This window comes from Poecilia formosa, unplaced genomic scaffold (assembly GCF_000485575.1).
Source record: "Poecilia formosa unplaced genomic scaffold, Poecilia_formosa-5.1.2 Scaffold33, whole genome shotgun sequence".
NCBI classification, from domain to species: Eukaryota; Metazoa; Chordata; class Actinopteri; order Cyprinodontiformes; family Poeciliidae; genus Poecilia; species Poecilia formosa.
Window position 1 is genome coordinate 591,477 of NW_006799972.1, and position 21,481 is coordinate 612,957.

At 37.2% G+C, this 21,481-nt stretch overlaps 1 protein-coding gene across 1 annotated transcript in view; it reads right to left on the reverse strand.

The window, feature by feature from the left end:
- Nucleotides 1-9,869: 9,869 nt before the first annotated feature.
- Nucleotides 9,870-21,481, reverse strand: part of tspan15 (tetraspanin 15) — a 48,983-nt gene continuing 37,371 nt past the window's right edge. Inside the window, exons 5-8 of the mRNA XM_007549796.2 lie at nt 18,467-18,583; nt 18,006-18,056; nt 17,523-17,639; nt 9,870-12,986 (exon numbers count right to left, since the gene is read on the reverse strand). Coding sequence (XP_007549858.1) covers nt 12,825-12,986; nt 17,523-17,639; nt 18,006-18,056; nt 18,467-18,583 — 447 coding nt within the window. The 3' untranslated portion in view covers nt 9,870-12,824. The remainder of the gene's footprint in view (nt 12,987-17,522; nt 17,640-18,005; nt 18,057-18,466; nt 18,584-21,481) is intronic.

The following is a 21,481-nucleotide window of genomic DNA, read 5'->3' on the forward strand; positions in this document are numbered from 1 at the left end:
TCATTAAGCCAGCAATGCAATGTTTGTGTTGCAGTTGCATAGATTCTGTAGAAATGATGCGGAAGTGTGTTTTTCCCCCCCGCCTCTCGCCCGGAACGTGAGCTGGAGATAGGCACCAGCACCCCTCCCGACCCCACTGAGGGACAAGGGTGAAGGAAAATGGATGGATGGATGGAAGTGTGTTTTTCCTTTCATGTGAGAGCTGCAGTGGAATTTCCTTTCATGTGCAATAAAACTGTGGCGATCTGTTCTATTTTATGCATACAAACATTGAAAAAACATACAGATGCAAAGGAAAAATATTCAAAGTCTAAACAGAAAACCTCCAACTGTGACTGACTGCTGTGCTGCTTGTGTGATGAAATCAGATTTAGATTTATGATTGGCTAAAATATGCTGAGCACACGTCAAATTCAGCCTCGTCTTCCAGTGTGCAGCTGGTAAAGCCCAACATTTATAGTGAGGCACTAAAATTACTATAATTACTACTACCACTAGTTTTTTAAATTGTATTTGTTTGTTATAGAACAGAATATCAAGTACATACGTTGGCAATGAGTTGGTAATTGTATATCCAGTTATTATTTATAACTGTCATTATTACTATTATTATTATGGGTCAGTGATTTTTTTATCCTGTTATGAGAGTCAGTTTATAATCATTTTGTTTTATGTAATGTCATTTATTTATAGGTTGTTTAGCATAGTAAATTGAGTAGGCTTATGAATAAGTGGTATATTGTATTAAATTAAAATGCTCACTTCTTCCTGCTCCTTTTCAAACAGAAAAGTAGTGCTGAGCTACTTATTTTGTTCTTGGTTATGCATCGTCTTACTGGTTTCTTGTTTTCTTTGTTTTTAAAAACCTGTTTGAAATAAATAAATAAATACAAATCTCCCACTTGTTTGCCAAAGACAGGCTCTGAAGACTGTTCAGACAGTAATGATCTGTGCTGTGGTTGTTGTTTTTCAGGCTTCATTTATTCCTGTTGTTTGCTTATTGAGTGCTGATGTCTGTGTTAAATGCCAGCATCAGATCCGACAGAGAACCAGACCCATAAATTAGTTTTACATGAAGCTGCTGTTCGCTCGCTCGGTTACAGAAACGGCAGCGTGTTGCTCCTCCTAAAATTAATTAGGTAATTTTCTCCCCAGCCTCAACCAGAGGAGAATGTTTCATGTACGTTACACAGAAGGATGCAGCTATGAATCTGCAGTTGTCACACCAGGTGATTATTTTGGTTTGGTAAGTTGGAAATGTCAGAGTCAGACGAGACAGAAGTCCATGCTAGACCAATAAATGAAGGGCAACTACCCACACACTACCGGACAGTGACTAATACGTCGATACCTGAATGTATGTCTGAGTGAGAAAACAGGAGCTGTGGAGGTGTTTGTGTGTGGGGAAAACTCATTTAACAGATTTGCACCTAATCAGAGTTCTTCATCATTTTGAGTTTCTATTCAGAAAAACTACATAGTTTGTAACTGCACTGGTCTTCATAGAGATACATTTAGTTTAGTAACCTTTTTGAAAAAGTTTACTTCTAGGACTATTTTTACTTTTTACTTTTACTTAAATAATTTTATTATGAAGTATCTATACTCTTACTTGAGTAAAATTTCTGGATTTTTTTTACCCACTCAGTGAAACCCGCCAACATGTTTTAAACAAAAATTCACCAGACACAGACACACACCTGCAGTTTGAAAGAAACTGATCTGGAAAAAAAAATATTTTGCCTGATTTTATTTTTTGTTATTGTCATTTTTGTCCTGAAAATTAAAAAAATTCCACTTAACTTTATAATTTTGTGTGTCTGATTATGCAATTTTTAAATATCGAATATTTGATAATTTGATCAGTTACTCAGTGATCAATAAATACGTTTTTAGTCATTTCTTGGATGGCTGCTTCTTACTTTTATTTGAGTAAAAATACGTTAAAGTATTGCTATTTTTACTTGAACCAGGGATCACCGTGAAAACAATTTAAAAAACACAACAGATTTTTAAACATAAATTTCCGTAAACAAACACCAAGTTACTTTTTCATTTCTCTCAGTATTATTGCATACAAAGCCTAATTTTATATTTATTAAAATTGTCGTCGTCGCGCGCTTTTCTGTTAGCTTACTGCATTTTCAGTCTCGCTTCCGGTTCGCTGTTACGTGTTTCAGATAAATCATTTAAACTCAAAAAACCCATAAAAAATCTAGAAACATGTTGCAAACACGTTACCTTAAAAATATAGTTAAAGAAATAACTATGTTTAGACCACGGTAAAACTGCGACCTGTTAACTTCCGGGTTGCCATGACAACATGAAACAACCACCAGGCTAGCGCCCGATGCGTCGTTAAAAGCAACTTTTTCTCCTAGCAACTGAACCTTTGTCAATGTAAAGACATGTTATACCATCAGCCAACATGTTTTTTTAGTTCCAGTCAGCTATCTGATTCATTCTGACATGATGTAATGGCTCAGAGCCTGATAATTTACACTATCCCTTTATGAAGCTCGACAGTTAGCTATGTGTTGTTTCACAGCCTCTTTCAATTGCTCCTTTTAGCTGCAGCTTCAATTCATCTGTTAATTGTAATGCTCTTCTCTCCCAGCTCTTTAACTCTGATATGGATTGTATTTATGGGAACTGTCATGCAGAGAATGTTTTGGATTTAGCAATTTAAGACTCTTGCTCGGACCATTTACTTCATGGAGCTTTGTGAAAACAAGTTGAGGGGGTGGGTGGAGATGAACTCCATGTGCATCTGTGAACCAGTTTGCTGAAGTAAGTGTCCTGCTTTATGTCTGCAGAGTGTGACAGTGAAAATGTGTAAATAACACAGAAGCTGCGGCATTGTGTCCCCGGTATGACCAGCACACACCCTCCCACTGTCACTTTGTGTTTAAACTGTGGAAGTTTCTTTGGTTTGACTTAGCTTTCTGAGTCAAATACGTTTGGTCTTAATCTGAGATTATGTGTTTTATCTATGTGTGAACTGACTTGTTAGGTGTTTGAGATATTTCTCAGACTTGCTTATATGTAATCAGGAATGTATTATTTATCTAGACTGGTAAGTTACAGTCTATGTATGTAAGTTACATAGACTGTAACTTACCAGTCTAGACAAATAATACATTCCTGATAATATGTGTATTTTATTGTGTATTTTATTACCTTGGACATTTTCTTGGACATTTTCTGTTTGCTCAATTTTTCCAGAACAAGCGATAGCTAAGCTAAGTTCTACTCTAAAATTAGAATTGCTCTCTTTCACTTTATTTAACTTTATAACATGAAAAGTACGATATTTGGTGATGGAATGATGTAACACCACCAGCAAAGGAAAATTCTGTGATGTCACAAGTGAGGCAGTCATTGTGATGTCATCAACTATATTTATTTGACAGAATTCTACATATGTTTCACTGCTTGCAATACCACTGACCAGTTCAGACATACGCAAAGCTCTTTGAAATCAACCGTTCAGGTAATTTACAAATAGATAGATTTAAAGGGGAAATGTCTCATCAAACTCCAAGATACCACAACGGAATGATGGGACCCCAGGCAAGAAGGGGAATCCAACAAATTCCCCAAGGCAGGTTCCCTCCTGTGCACCCCGATGTCTTACACGGGGAAATCCAAAGACTGGCTCTCTTCTGGAAATGGAGAGAGCCAGAAGGTTGAAGATGACCAGAGACTGGCCCACATGGAAGCAGAGCTGGAAGAGACGAAATTCCAGTTGAGACGGCAGAAAGAGATGTTCATCAACCAGGGCAAAGAGACAAAGAGGGAACTCGAGAGAGTCAAGAAGTTCATCGATCTGGCAATTTTTAATGCTGCCATCCTCGCTTCCAAGGTTCACGACAACGTGAAATACCAGAAGAAGAAGCTTCTTGTGAGGGATTTATCTCCTCCCTAACAGGTGTGGTTTTTGTGTACTTTATATATTCTAATTTATTTGGTAAATGTATTTTGTGTTTGGGGGAAGTAACTTGATTTATCTACTTGTTTTAATCATCTTCTCTTTGAGGTCACCTGGTCATGTGCTGCCATGGAAGCGCGCCCATGAGCAGTGCTGACAAGGATCTGGTGTTTTCAATCAGCCTCATTGGGACAATCCACTGTTTGAGAGGGAGGAGAGATGTATTTTTGATTTTGTTTGGATCAAGATTGTTTTTGTTTTTAGCTTTGTTTGAGTTAATTGTAGCTGTAAACATTTTTTTAGGAATATAGTTTAGTACAAATGTTCTTTCTTTCTGGAAATGTAAATGGCTCCACCCCTTTAATTAGTTCTGGTGGGAGCCAATCCCTTAAAGCCAGGAGGTTCAGATGAGAGGGAGATTCTCCCTCCTGTTGATTGACTGCATGACATGCTGTGAAATGGACCGAAGTGTGTGAAGCTGGAGATAAAGAAAAAAGTTGAGCGCTCTAAAACTGCTGGCCCCAGTCTGGTCTTTGGTCGTTGATCCCTTCCTGACCCAATTCAATAAAACATCCAAATGTTAAGATGAATTTGAAATGAAGAAAAAGAAGTGGGCAGCGCAGAGATGCAGTGGTTAGCTCTGCAGCTGACAGAGGATGTGTCAGATCTCTGCTGTGTGGAGTTTGCACGTTCTCCCCGAGCTTACCTGGGTTATCTCCGGGTACTCCGGTTTCCCCCCACATCTCCTAAAACATGCAGGTCAGGTCAATTTTTCAATGGAAATTGCTCCCAAAAGAGTTCAAGAAACTGCAGGAATTGCTTGAAATTTTTTTTTAAATAGCCCTTTTTCCCTTTGATTTTTTTAGTGGTAGATGGCGCAACAACAAATGGCTCAATACTCATAGCAACATATTAATTTATGAATTAAAATTCTTAACGATTTCTGTTTTTCTCATTGTTCCTGTATTTTAATGGTTTGTCCTTTATTTTACCTTTTCTTCTTGCACTTTTTTCATCCTGAAATGTACCTTGTTATGCTGTTTAAAAAAAGATTAACAAAAGGACCATGCAGTGTCTTTTTTTAAATATATTTTTTAGGGTGCGTGTTAGTTCTGAGGGTAGATCACTCATTTTGTGATCAGATGGTTGTAAGATTGATTTCAGTTTCCTCCTACCACATGTTGAGGTGACTAAGGGCAGGACACTCCACCCCACGTTGCCCTCCATCTGCATATCAGTGGAAATGTGTGTGGGTGAATGTGACTGTAGTGTGAAGTGCTTTGAGTGATCAAAAGGATTAGCAAGGCACCACATAAGTTCAGTCCATTTATCTTTTTTCTTTGATAAATCCTGTTTTTTTTTATACCAAAGTATAACAAACTTAACAAAAAAATGTGCAACTTAATGTGAAAAACTGAGTAGAAAAGTAAAAAAAGTACAATCCATGAAAGTACTACAAATCAATCAGAAATCATTACTACTACAGGAAGAAAATCGACTCTTAAATGAATTCCTTGCTATAAATATAAAGCTTATGTGTTGTGCTTATGTGTTGTCTACTCGTATAAAAGAGAAGAAAAAGGGGCTAAGGAACACCTGAGTCAGTTATTTTTTGACATGATGTTAATCAGCTTTACAATAAGACTGCAAATTATGTTTTGTTCAACATCTGCAGAGGCTGCAGACCTCAACACAGTTGGGTTCAATTCCAAGTCCTGGGCAACCTGCTGCATGTCATTCCCTTCTCTCTCCTCCCAATTTCCTGTTAAACCAGTGTTTCTCAATTCCGGTCCTCAGGCTCCCCTGCCCTGCATGTTTTAGGTGTTTCCCTTCTGCCACACACCTGGATTGAATATTTTGGTGATTAACAGGTTTCTGCAAAACTTGATGGTCATGCAATCATTTGAATCAGCTGTTCTGGAATAGAGGCACATCTAAAACATGCAGAGCAGGCGGGCAGTGAGGACCAGGGTTGAGAAGCACTGTTTTAAACTGACCAAAAAAGGTCAGAATAGGTTTAGCACCACATTGTGTTCCTTTCTTCATGTTCAAAAACAGTCAAAAATAATACAGCTCTTTCTTCCTCTATCTCTCATTCTCTCTGTTTCTTCAATAATTAGTAAGTTACTTCATACACACACACAAATGTGCCATTTTAATATTATGTTTCGCACCTCACCGCATATCAGTGACGTGCGGTGAGGTGCAAAGCTGGTGAGGCATTTGCATGATTACTTATGATTAAGTAATCATAATCAGATATGCAAATATTGACCACCTGCATGTTATTGTTTACATAAGGAAAGTTCGCGCATGCGGACAACCCTGGAGGGCAAAAAGTCTGTTCTTCTACATGCCATCCATATCCGCGCTGCTGCGGTAGAACAGCTCCGTTAACTCAATGAAACTTGGACATGTGGATATTATTAATTTCGTGCCGTGCTCCGCAGCAAAGGGGAAAACCTTTCAAGTACAAGTCAAAACCACTTCTTTCTCGCTCTCTGCATTGCCCAGGCTACACGCAGACTCGTTGCCATAGCCCCTAAATAAACACTCGGATATTTCCCACACAAAGAGCAGAACATGCAGTCTGTTGCAGTAGTATAGTTTTAGGCTTAATGTTTATTTTGTGATTATTAATAAGCGATTGCTGTGGCAAGATGAGAAAACTATAAATATATTGCTGCACTTGACTTTAGTGTATGGCTAGCTCCATGGTTAGCTCGCTGTCTCTTACTCTGCAGTTGTGGAGTCACAATATCTGGGATCATGAGCGCCCCCTGCCATGAGGCAGGAGAACTGCCTGCCTCACCTCAAATTGTTCTCTGCCGTTTATGATCGCTCCTCAGCACACAGTTGGTGACAATAAACACTGTACATTATATAGATAAGCTAAATTATGGAAAATCAGTTCATACATTACATGTTTTTTAACCATTTTATTGGCGACGTACAGACAGGAGGAGCATGTTCTCATAGATACCTGAGTCATGACATAGTTTGAAAAAGTAACTTTATTCAGATTACTGATTACTCCTTGAAAAAGTAACTTAGATTACTGATTACTTGATTTGGAAAGTAACTAAGTTACATTAAAAGTAACTTTTTTAGTTACTTTCAGCAGCTAAGTGTGACAATCTAATTAAATAAAGACATAATAAGCACAATAAGGCAAACACACAAACACTACTTCTACACCCTTCTTCCACAAGAGAATAGGGAAATATTTCTGCATAAGAAATTAACCTGTAAGCTGATTAAAGGTTTAACTTTATTTAAAGTTTATTTTATCCCTCACAGCTTAAAGAAATGGCTTGCGGCCTATTTTAGAGTTATAATAAATTATGTTGATTTAAAAGGGAAGCGTATGGCAGGAGAGAAAAAAGCACATTTTGGAAACGCCTGCACATCCAACAAATTTAACTGAACAAAAAATATAACAAAGTGCAGGAAAGACGGTGTCTGGGCAGGCCATGCATTGGCTTCTGAGATATGCAGAAAGGTGTTTGCTTTAGATGTGGAATCAATCAATTCTTGAAGAAAGTGATGCTGAGCTCATTGGAGGTGTTGAAAAGATTTTGAGAAATGGAATTTTTTTTTTTACAGATTTCCTTTGTGTTGCATTTTGTCAAACCCAAAATCAAGAAACAAATGTTAGTATCAGCAAAATACAAAGAGATGTATTCAAATTATTCATTACTAAAGGAAAGAGAGGTTTCTAAACCCACCTGTATGTCACAGTTATTGTTTTATAACCCACATTATTTTAATACATTTCCCAAGTCAAACCCAAGTTTGACATAAAAGACCAAAATACAACCAGTGTAACAACAGGAAGTAAGTTAAACAATTTCTATGAGCAAGAAATCACATTTTGATTAAAGAATTAAAGAAAGATGAGATGAAAATAATTAAAATATATCAGATGGAAAAAAAAATCACACAGCCAAGACTCTTCTTTCATTTGCCCAAAACTAACTAACTAATGCATTCCATGATAAATGGCGTCTAAACTTGACACCGAAAGTAAAATTCATAGAAAAGTATTCCAGACAAGTTAATGTTTTAGGTGATAGATGGTGTGGCCCACACACAGCTGGAGAAGAGATCTACAGTCTAAATCCAGAGGAGAACCGTACACAAACTATAAAACTAAACGAGTGGTGAAAAGTCTGATTTAAAGCGCACCATGTCTGTTTTTGTAAAAATGGGATATAGTCATACAAGGCTGTCTGAGTGCCTGAGAAGCACAAACATTTCAGCTCCCTTCTTCTGTGTTTTACAGTGAAGAAAAGGAGGTGAAAGTGGAAGAAAAGACTGAGATGACTGACAGTGAAGCCAATTAATGTCAGCACAGAGCTGTGATTTTTGAAAAAACACCAAATAACGACCTCATTTTGTTCCGTCAAACCCATCAAACTTCAACATTTGTAGTTTTTACAAGTTGGAAAGCAGATTTTGAAACTGGATAATCTATGTTGGCTTGTTTAAGGATCAATGATTATCTTCAGCAACATGTTAGTTTTGGTTTCATGAATGTCTGAACACACCAAGAGTCAAAGCATATTCCACAAAAACAAGCATTGATAATGGATATAAGTATATTTGCCTTCATCTTTTTACAGGATCAGTCTGTATCATTACACTAAGTTTGTTGGAATGGAGTAAACAGCAGCAACGTCTCAGTCACTTACAAACATCTTTGTAAATGATTGAGCCAAAAAACTCAGAAATTGAGATAAATTTCAGAAATTTTCTAGAAAAAAACCCTCAAACTCCAAACTTTTTAAAGTTAATTTTAAAATCTTTTCTTAAGTCTTTTCCTAGCATTTTTTTTTTACTTTTGGGGTTAAAAAATATCCATGTTTGTTCTAGAAAATCTCAAAATGTGAGTTTTTTGGTGGCAATGTACTCTTTTCTTGTTTTTGCCATCTAGAATGGCCCTAACACACCATCATGACCCAGCGGACTTTTACAGAAAAGTCGAGGTTGCTGCACCAAATTAGCTTTTAATTTATCCTACTTTGTGTGATATAGCAAGTGTTTTTAAAGAAGGCATCCCAAATCCTATTTTTAAAACTGAAAATAAATTAGTTCAACTAAGTGGTGAATTTGAAAACTTTTGGACGATATGATAAAACCAACAAAAAAAGAAAAATCAGGCTACTTTATTTGTTTTTTTTAGGCTTTTTAAAAATCTTCTTATTGGCCCATGAATTACTTTTACCTGACGATTTTGGACACCCTGCTCTACAACTTTGTTTCTTTACTTACTATCGTCTTTTTCTTTCCTCACTGTGTTGCGTGAGCCAGGTTGGTTCCGTCATGGTTTTACGGGGTGAACTGGGACTCCACCAGTAACAAATACCAGAGTGTATCCAGTGAGTTACAAATGGATAACAAGGTAACACAACCAGGCGTCTCGGGACGAGCTGGAAACCCGTTTTATGTCAAACCATCTTGGCACCGTTTAAACCAAACAGAATTAATAGTGGTCATGATCCGATATCACTTTCTGCACTCTGGCACACAAACTGTGCTGCAGAGAAAAATGACCTCTCCTTTTAGAAAGCTCACAGGATCTCGCCTCTTTCTGGCCATGGAGGAAAAATAACCATGTTCTGGTTGGCGGGGGCCGCGGTAAAATATTTATGGATTTCACTCAGCAGGAAGTCCAGAGAGCAGCAGGAGTGAGAGGAAGGAAGAGAGAGACAGATAAACACCAAACCACTCTGGACACTCCCCACTTATCACTCGCGCTGCTCTTACGTGGAAAGCAGATGAAGACGTCTTGTTTATCCAGAGCCATTTGTGAGATGAAGAGCAGACGACGCTTTGTGCTTGTAATGTGAGCGCTAATGTGGAAACTTGAACAGGCGTCATTACGCCTTAAGTTTTCATCTTTCTCCTTTTCAAGAAACAAAACAACATACAAGTGGTGGGTCTAACATGTGGACGTTTATTAGATCATTTCAAGACACATAGTAATTCTTAGTAATCTGTTCATACATAGGTTCATGCATAAGGTTTGCTTACTTTGACATGAAAAATGTAGAAACCAAGTACGAAGGCCGCCCCAGAAAATGCACAGTACGACAGCAACTATCATTTACTAAACGAAATGCAACCTTTGAAAATCCCTTTTGAGAAAATGCATCTTTAATCCCATCGCATTCAAAACAGAAGCCAAAACATAACACCATGCATTGGGTTTCACTGTAAATGGTCAAACTACGATAGTTCACTTAATTCAAATTGGCACAGGGACTGAGCATTACTGACGAATGACCTTTGACCCAGATTGAAGTTGTCACAGTACTGAGAGACTACAGTGCCATATTCTTGTACATTTTAAATTTACAGTGAATTTTATTGTTTTATTTAACATACATGTGTAATTGGTTGCACTGGATTATATTTAGGAGTAAAATGGGATAAACATCTTCAAATTGTTTGCATTAGCATTATAAAACCTTATAATAAGCATAATAAAGTCTTATAATAAAACACACTGAAACTGAAGTTTTAGCTCAAACATCAAACAATTTTCAGAGGTTTTGAATATTTTTTAAGGCACTTTGTACACAGATGTGAGACACAAGCAGAAACGCAGAAACTACAAAACTGACAGATCTTTAAAGAGAAACACTGCAGCTTTAAGTGGTTTACATTTGCAGCATTTTCTTCTTTGACATGTTCATACTGATACTTTTATCGTTTCTTTATGAAATCCAAACTGTCTCTATTAGTGCTGTCCACGGAGTTTACTGGAAAACAGAAATGTCTTCACAAAATACACATTTTCAAACAGAAATGAATGGAGTGTTACTTTATCTGGAATATAAATGTAGCTTTATTGTTTTAGTAGAAAAAAGGCAATACACATTTAAAACAAATTTAAAAGTTCACAGGTGTAGAAAAATAGCCCCTTATATGTTATTTGCACCATGAGAAAAAAAAAAAGAAAAGATTTGACCCGGGTTTACTTCACAAGGATTGTGTTAATAAAACAACCCAATACAGATATTCACATGAATATTAAAGTAGTGCAAAATCAGACAAAAAGCTTAAAAGATTTATTTTTAATTAAATTAAATCCCTTTGGATCCCTTCGTCTTTAAATTACCACCAAACCAAAGCCTTTGTAACAAGCGCACCTTAAAAATATGAATCTTAAACATCGCAAAAAGAACTTCAAATGAAACGCGATCGATTTCAAGGTGAAGATGATCACATTCGCTTATTTCAGAAAACTGAAATGCTACAAGCACAAATAATTGCAAGTGTGGAATAATTTATTGGCACCTCAGGTAAAAATGTGAAAAACTATAGTATAACCTGTCAAACAAACATTTTGGAAAAATAAAACCTTTAATTTGAACACATTTATTATAGGATGCATCTATTAAGGTAATTCACTTCTGACACAATCCCTATAAAATAGATTTATTTTTCTGATTCATGCTTTAATTGTTGACTTGAGATCATCTGAACTCCCAGTCAGAAAACCAACACTTCCTGTTTCCCTGGGGAATAAATACAGTGCGACACAGAAGTCGATTTCATCAAGCCACTTCTCCCCACGCATAACAATCAAAGAAGTGAAAAGAAACAAAATAAAACAACTAACTCCCTCCGAAACTCATGGTTAGAACATTTTGGGGTCATCAAGTTTTTATAACAATTTTACAGAGCGCGTAATTTGGAGTTTGACTGATTCCAAAAGATGCCTTTTGTCTGTTACCATGAAAAAAACAAGTATGTTGAGTTTGCTAAACTGAAATCATTTGCTTTTAGTCAGATGACAGTAAGATGATGCTTCTTTGGCAGCTTTGAAATAAAAATCTGAAAACACGTCGTCACAGGATCTTTGAGCAGAAAAATGATGCAAAATAAACTTTTCTTTAGTTCCATCTCAGTTCCCTCAGACCTACATCGACAGAATGGAGAACTTAAGAAAACTCAGGACTCTGGAGAGATTTTATAAAGACTAAAACATTAAGCTTTGTTTTATAGCCAAGAAGGAGGCTCAAAATATTAACAGGAGTACCGACTGTAAAACTGCTATTTTTCTCAAAATAATTATATCCTAATTTAATTTATTTATGATTGAACACATGCATTTAAATTAATGGTTGTATTTTTCTAATTTACAGGAGTAATATTACTCAAGTGCAACACAGGATGAATTTATTTTAAGGCTTTATGAACATTTTTGTCGATAAATGTGAGCATATGCTGGAAGGAAACCTCATCTAAACCGCCAAGAAAAATAATTTATTATGCTAATGTTGCTTTCATGGAAACATTTGGTTGGCCTGCATCTTAAGCTCAGTCAACTTTATAATTTTTTTGCATTGCATAACAGAGAGATTGTTAGACCTGCTGCACATGAGGTTGAAGAATCTCGTTTTGCATTTGGAGCTAAAATCCATCTGCTACTGTTGTCATATGAAAACCCTGAGGTTACTCTTTGACATAGCAGTAACCATGCATTTATGTTTATAATGATTAAAACAGCTAAACCTGATGAACTCCAAACCAACATCAATACCGCATTTTACAAATGTTACAAACTAACCTTGAGCTAAATTGAAATTTAGGACATTAAAGTTCAGGGACAATGTCTTAAATTTCAACAGGCTTTACAAAACTGAGCAACAAACAATTACTAAAGGATTTAACCGTGAATGAGGAGAAAACACACAAACATTTGAAAGTGTCATCAACAAAACACCTGACAGATGTATGTAAAGTCTTTGGTTTCTATGTTTATACCCCTAGACAAAATGGAGATACAAACAACAGTTTAAGAAAGGGGAAGGAAAAAGAAAGAGGTGAATTGCATCCATTTGGTTTAGCAGACACGCAGTCTGTCAGCTGGAGTCTGTGTTTACTTATCTGGCATACACTTGTACCATTTGGAAATTCGGCCCCGCTTAACATTTGCGTTGTGAGTCAGCTGCTCCTTCATATCGTTGGACTGCTGGTCCCACTCACTCTTGATGTCCGAGACCCGATTCCTGTACAGCCAGGTAATGAGCACCCCAAAAAACTGAACATAGACAGAGAGAGGCAGTTGGAAGTGAGTGTAATTAATGCATCCAAGGCTGGAATTAATTCGTCACTTTCTGTAATTTAGTCTCGCAAAGAAATCAGAAGTCCTTTGTTTTCCATTACTAGTCTGAAAGTTTAAGCGTTTGTCCAAGTGCATCTCAATAGAATTAGGTCAATAAGAAGTTAGGCAGTGGGCTGGGCTTCCCTGGGGTTGCTAGGTAACGGGCTGGGCTTCCCTGGGGTTGCTAGGCAACGGGTAGTGCCTGTTGTGACGCTAAATTCCGGAGGTTTTTGGAACGGGTCATTTTTAGATACCAAAAAACATTAACGTGCTGCCAAAAATGAGCTGGGGGATATTTTTTAAGTGCTTGGTCTGTTTTTGAAATGAAAACATTGATATTAACACATCTGTTTGAAGACTGTTTAATTTTCCAGCCTATACCAAAACTTTTTTTTTTTTTTTTTTTTTTCTAAACCATGCCCTTGTCTTTGACATTTCAGGTTGCCAGGGTAGATTTGCTCTAAAAAAGATTTCTGGAGATGGTATCCTAATTGCATGGCTGACTTTATTAAATCCAGACTGCATCCAGCATCAAAGTGGGCTGGCAGCCTTTATGTAATAATAACCTGTGTTTGTATGACCTTAAGCCATTTGGATTATGTGTGTGTGTCTGGGTGAGCGTATTTGTAGAAATAATTGTGTTGAATGGGTGTATGTGAACAATGCAGTTGTTAAAGCTGTGGAAGGAAAGAACAAAGAGGAGGCGGCCTCGACTCCAAAAGGCCGCAGCACCGCAGGTAGAGAGACAAAAGGCAGTGCTTAAGGCCAGCCTGCACCCCCACACAGGTAGAGCATCAATAAAACTAAAGTGCAGCAAGGACGCAAAACATGAGATGAAGATGCGGGAACTCAGTGCCCCCAAATTTCTGTACTGTATAGGGATCCAAAGAATATATTTCCAGAATTTCACTGAGTTTACATATCTTGTCTGTTGACCCTTTGCACATTCTTCAGAACCTGGACATCTAAACAACCTAAGCCTGTCAACAAACAGACACCTGTAGCCTAATATCGCTTCCATTTGATTTCACTTCAAAAATGGCCATAGGATGCTGTGCAGTCGGCTGCACAGAAACGGATGAAAACAAGACTTGTCGTTTTATCGTATAACTTTTAATGAAGAAAGATACAGCAATGATGGACAGCAGCAGTCAATCATAGTGACTGTCCTGCTCTTGGTGTGAACACTTTTTACAAGAAGATTAACATTCATATACTTTATAAGTAGTTATGATTAGAAAGATATCAAATATTGATTTATGGAGAAGGTACAGGTCTAACCATTGGTAACCATGGAAACAATGCCCTACCATCACGGAGCCATGTAACGTATGAGAAAAACTGGTTAGCATCTCGTCTTTTGTACGCTTTTAAGCCTGCTCTGCTGTAAGGAGAAACATGTTTATGACATGGTGACATAAATCATGTGGTAAATTCAGACAAAGTTGATAATTTCATCAACACGTTAAAGGAGGCAGGAAGTACGGGTCGGTTTCTAAGCTAACTATTTCAATCTTCTGCAAGTCCCAACATCTATGAGCCTCAGTCAGGTGCGTTACGTTCAAAGACAAATTATCTCGACACAAACAAGTAGAAACCATGAATAAACTCCCAAAAACTCTGTTCAGTACTCCTGTCCCTCACTTCTGACATCTGTTTTGAATGATTAAGTGAGGTAGTTGCAAAGGGTCAATCGGTACTTCCACAGAGTGAAAGAAGCATATTGTGAAACATTTCAGCATGCTGCTGAACATCAGCATACAAAGAGCGAATAATGATAGACTAAATGGGGCGACTGTGGCTCTGTGGGTAGAGTAGTCGTCTTGCAATCAGAAGGTTGTAGGTTCGACTCCAGCTTCCTCCCGCCACATGTCGATGTGCTCTTGGGCAAGGCACTCAACCCCAAATTGCCTACCAAGCTGTGTGTGAGCGTTTGTGAGTGCAAATGGGTGAATGTGACTCCACTGTAAAGCGCTTTGAGTAGTCAAAAATGATTGGATAAAGCACTATATAAGTTCAGTCCATTTATTTATAATACACTTTGCATCTGTGCTCATACTGTTTTTATTTCATTGCATAATAATTGTGTTGTGGTGCTCTGTCCAGTACCTGCAGTCTGCACTATTATATAGCTTAGCTCGGTGTCGTATCGTAAGTGTTTCATATCAGTCAATATCAATAATTATTGATAATTTGTTTTGCTTTAAATTTCTGAAATACTTTCAAACTTTCCTGTTTTACCTACAATTTCCTTTTGAGCTGTTGTTCTCATTTTCTCATTTCACTCCAAGCTGTTTTTTCTTTTTTAAATTACTTTTAAGTAGTTATGAGAAACAGTGGCAAAACCGTAAACTGCTGCTGTGCCGGTTACCGAAAAGTTGTTGCTAGGCAACCATAGAACAAGTGAGTTGCTAGGTAACCAAAGAGTGAGTGAGTTTCTTAGCTGGCCATGAGAGGTTGAAGCTTTTCCTCTGCTAACTACACCCCAGAATGCTTTGCATTTGTGGATCAGGGTTCAGTGAAATTATTGAACATTTTATCAGACATGATCTATTGATATTGATCACATATCTATTGTGATATATTGTTACCGAGCGATTTTGAATATTTAAAATGTCTTCAAGCTTTCTGAAATTTGAGAGGGTGTATTTACATTGTTACGCCATCGTCATATTATTTGAAAATTGTCTCAGAATGACAATATTATTGTTTATCATTATAATTTCTGGGGCAATTTACCATCCAGTAAAATCTGTAATTTTGACATGCCAGCACAGAAACTCTATTTTGCTCCAGGAAAGAACAAACCAGCAACAATTATTAAAATTCAGGGTTAAAAATGAACTTCTTTATGATTTAGTTGCTTTTGTAGGAATGTGTCAAATGCTCAGTAAGTCATGTTGCACCTGCTGCAGATTTCCTCTGAACAATACACTTGATTGAATTGGGTCTTGTCACTTGGAATGGAAATGAAATGAGGAAAATGAAAATCTTCTGAGTGACGGAACAGATTAATCAGTTTTGCGCCACCTGAACATAAATAACGGTAATGAGAAGAACCCATTATGTGACATCAATGACTGCCAGGCGGCATTTGCTCCACATGGCAGAAACAGCTTGGTGACAACCAGCAAGCTTCTTACAGTCGCAGCCGATCAACATTCATGTATTCATAGCTGTCAAAGGGGCTCATATCTAAATGCATTGTGTAATTTTCAAGAAGATGTACAAGGGCAGAAATGTCAGGAACAAAAAAGGTCCCAGGCGTCTTACATCCAAACCGCAGAAGACAGATATTTAATGCAGAGTGGGTTAGTAAGTGTCTGTCGCTCCAGAATGGTGTTCTGACAACATAATACAGTATGTATGGAAATGCACAGAAAATGTAAATGAAATGAAGCAGCATTTTGTTACAACTGCCCTTCTGTTTCTCTCACTGCTGATTAAGTGGAGCCGTCGCATGTTCAGGGGAAACGAGGGAATGTATTTTCTGACGTTTAGTCATCAGATTTGCATCTCAGGCTGGGAAATCCAGACAAATGTTTGATCCTAGATGTGTTTCTGAGTCACAGATGTGTTGAATTTAAGCTACTTTCTTGAAATGCCTCCTCCTCGTCTCGCTGTGATTCGTGAGGAGGCTGGGACAGGCGTGGGAGGGGGTTTGACGAGACATTTTTACACCACTTGGGTTGGGTAGTCAGAGAGCCTCGAACTGTCGGTGGGTGTAAAAGTAAACAAAATGATATGAAACAAAGTTCTATAAACTTTATGTAGGATCTTAAAGTATTGCTTTACAAATAAAAAATGTGAAACATGTAGAATGCATGTAGTTTTTCATCATTCTCATTTTGATGGAAACTGGAAAGACCGAAATTATTGAATAATGAGACCAAAGCTGAACATTTCCTGTCTAAATAAAACATGCTGTCTGTAAAGAAAAATACACTTAAACATGGTGGTGGCAGCATTATGGTGTGGGGAGACTTTTTATTTTAGCCGTTTCATTTTGTTTTCATGCATCATCATCATCAGATTTTATTTTAAAATAACTGGTTTAATGTTTTTTATCGCAATTACTGCAATATGAGATACTTCAGTGATGCAAAACATGTATCAGAAAAGCTTTAAAAATAATCAAAGTTTTTCTTTACTCATTCATCTTAAAAATTTAAATGTACGCAGTGATATAAATGTAAAGGTATTCATATTTAATGATGTTGATAATCGTCTTGCAGTTTATGAAAATCTGAAATTGTTTCAGACAGGCTGCAGTTATCCTGGTGTGTGTTTTTCCCCACCCCACTTTTTCCTTCCACTCAACTTTCCAGTATGATTCTTACAAAGAGCACCTTGAACAAACAACTTCTTTAAAAAATGATTTAATATGTTTATACACAAATCGGCTTTATGTGGGCTGTGAACATATTAAAATCAGCTGTGGGTGAAACGTGCGCTGTGCAGTGCATTTTTTACCTGAGGCAGGAGGATAACCAGCAACAGTATAGCCATCTTTTTATAGTTGTCCTCCATCCAATGCACGAACGCATGTGAGCAGCCTCTCACGTGGATAACTTTCATCGCATCTTGCCGCTACAACAGAGGAGAAAACAAGTCTATAGGCTCCTGTATTTATAAAGATAAATGTCAAAACAAACACAGTTTCCTGTCTTACAGAACTTCCTGCCTTAGATGTTGCCTTAATTTACTACTTATAGCTGTTATTCCAACTTATACTAAGCCTTGCAGGGATTTATGAGTTGCTGGAAGCACAGCAGAGGTTACGGGGTTATACCCAGCTACCACGGAGACAGGACTTTTAAAATATTTGCCTTTAATTGGCTCTTTAATGAGTCGGCTCTGTATGTCCAGCAAGAGAACAGAAAACAAGATAATGAATTGGAGGAACTCTAGTTTAAAGAATTTTACATTTATGTTGATATTTCTGTGATCGCTTACCGTTTCATTCAAGATGTGGTGCCCACACAGAGTGTTGACCACTTCATTAGGCTGGTGAGATGAGAAGACAGAAATAAATATATATGCATTTCCTTCATAGAATGTAAAGAAAAACTTTCTGCAGAAGTTTCTCTTCACACTTATAAAACATTAAGAGTTCAGTTGCTGATAACTTGAATAGTTTTCCTGCCTCTCCCAAACTCAGCTAACAGATTAGGAAGATAAATTATTCACAGGGTTTTCATAAAGCGTGCATTAAGTGTTGTAATTGTTTAAGCAGATAAAGGTTGGAGGACACCAGCCCTTAACGACTGGATTTGAAGTTTTTAAGTGCCATTGTAAAAGCTCCAACGAGTCACTTCTGGCTCTGAACTAATATGTAAAAACTGTAACATGGAAATGCTGCTGTAGCAGTATTTGCTTGCTTACCATTGGTTGTGGTTGTAATATTTCATGCTCACCTGGGTCATAATACAGCAGGTGTAAGGGACTCCACAGGCCAGCGGGCCACGTCCAGAACATTTGTGGTATACGTTGACTTCCCAGTCTTTAAAATCTTCACCGCCGCAACACTGAAACTGGCAGAGACAAGAAAAAATGTCAGAAATCAGAGGAGGAAAGGTGAGAGGAAAAAACAACAGGTAGAGAGCAGGGTTTCCAAAATGAAAAGGAAGAAAAAAGGCGATGAAAACAGTTTGGAAAACAGCATTAATTTCTGCTGAGCTGACGAAATGCCTGCAACATTTCAGGATGAAATAAGCAACAATTAAAGATTTACATAATAAATGAGTGAATGTGCTTCTCTGTGCATCTGCACAGGTGTTTGAATAGCCGGGTGATATACTATAGATATATACTATAATTGTAGCTCCATTTAGCAAGTCAATCACACACTATTCTCACATCCAGCGAGAGATTTAATTACAACAATTCTACATGGAGCACATGGCAGTTCACTGCATAAACCTCCCATCATGTATTATATCCTGAATGAATATGAAAACAAAATGAACGAAGCTTTCAGTTTGTCTTCTAACCAAAAATACAAAATCCACATTCTCTGATCTTTGCTCCACATTCAGCTGACATGTGACAGGAACAAAATGAACGGTTCCTCCAGAACCAGTAAGTGGAAACCAGCTGTAATTTGGTTCACAGAAATAAACAACACCCCAGGATTCCCATTATTGCTGCTTCTTTTTAGGTGTTGCTTGTAAAACCCCTGGGAAAAACAAAACATTACTTCACAAGGAAAATAAATGAGTTCCAATAAGAAACTTAAGGGAGGTAATTGCCTTGACCAAAGAGTTGGCCATTTGTTCGTTGGACTGTTATCAGGTGTGATAGAAAGTATTGATTGTTTTTTTTAGCTTGAAAGTCAATATATCTCATGGTGAAACGCAGCGCTAAAGGAAATGCAAAGTATTTAGTTTTTCCAAGGTTTGGCATTTAACAACTACAAACTCTAAAGTATTTTACTGAGATTCTATCTGATACACGAAAACAAAGTAGCACATGAATATTAAAGAACAAAAAGGAATATTTATTTTTCTCTAAGTGAAATGCTAAAATAAGAGTGGGATGCATATGTATTTCACCCCCTTTTACTTGATACCCCTAAAATAAAATCCAGTCCAAACTGGATCACATCCTTCATTTGATGGCGTATTATGACCACTCTAAGAAAAAAATTAAATAAAAGTCATAAAATTATGAGAACAAAGTATTGCAAGAATTAAGTCGTACGAGAATAGAGTCAAAATAATACGAGAATAAAATTGTAGCATTATGACTTTATTCTCGTATTATTTTGGCTTTATTCTCATAATACTGTTACTTTATTCTCTGAATATTATTATTTTTTTCTCAGTATGGCTCTAACACTCAGTTGTACCTTCACAAGTCATCCAAAGAGTAAAAGTTAAATTAAAAATTAGCATTGTAAGCTTTGAAAATCACACAGAGCACAGTTCAGTTCATCATCTGAAAACGGAAAAAGCATGGCACAACTGAAAATCTACAGAGACATTTATGTGTTTATCACTTTTAGCTGCATTTATTTGCATGAAAAGAAGTCCATAAATAAAGCCTTCTTGAACATTTTTCATTATTCACCTTCAGAGTCTCACATTAACCAAGTACGCTTAAAAAGAAAAAATATCGGCACAAAAAATACTTAAAGCCAATCCGAGATGCAACCAGTAAAGCATTTTTCTCAAGGTAGCCTTTCCACAGTATTTATATCCTTAACATTCAGAGATAAGCTAACATTATTTGGATACTAAACCTGTGGAAAAGGAACAGTGTTCTCAGTATTTCGACAGTGTAAAATGCTGGCACTCCAGTCGTTTCATTGAGCTAACGCTGTCTCTCTTTATGAATCCCTTTCTGAACGTCAGCCTCAGAGTGTAAACACGGACAGAAATGCCGGAGCGCCACAGTATTAGCTCAGCTTGCCATTCAATTACAGAACCAAATATTTCACTGAAGAAGAGAACTGCAGACAGAAGGAGCGGAAGAGACGAGATGTAAAGAGATATGATGAATAAAAATGAGGAGACACTCTGCCAGTCGTAACTAGTGTACAGGTATGAAGCCTGCATGCTGGGACGTTTCTCCCACTTCTCACAAAGTTATTTACTTCTGATTGGCTTGAGACTAAAAAAACAACAACAAAAGAGTAGCATACAACAATCATGGTTTTCTCTTTTTTTTTAAAACTAAGAATTACAAATCAGATTTTAATGGCAGTAAGTAGGGTTGGGCAATAAATCAATAAAATATATTGTGATAGACACACAATATCTGATCAATACACATCTGATAGAATGTTCAATAATTTAACTGAACTTTGATCTAGAACTGCAAGACATTCTGGGGGATATAGCCAGAGAAAAGGCTTTAGCCGCTCAACCTCTCACAACCAGCTAAGCATGTTTGGTGGAATCAATTCACTCACTCACTGTCTAGTTACCTAGCAACTCACTCACTCACACTCTGGTTACCTAGCAACTCACTCACTCACTCTCTGGTTACCTAGCAACAACCTGTTGAGTAACATTTGCAGTAGCAGTTTAACATTTCGCCACAGTGCCTCATAACTGCTTAAAAATAAACTGTGGACAGAACAAGAAAGTTTGGCAGTATTTCAGATATTTAAAAACAAAAACAAAAAACCAAAACTGATCAATAACTAACAAAATGAAACACTTAAATTTTGATACATTTCTCAGCTATATGGTCCAGTCCTACTACAGATATATGTAGAAATGTTATGCGCATTAAAAGTGATTATAAGATTAAAAAGCATCTGGACTCACCTGATGTGACTAATTGTTCATGTCTCAATCAAATCTCACAGCAGTAGGGCTGTTGTAAACGAATATTTTAGTAATCGAGGTACTCGAATCATTCGAGGAATCGTTTCAGCCCTACACAGCAGTGCCCTTTAACAATGTCTGGCTCTACTGGAGCTA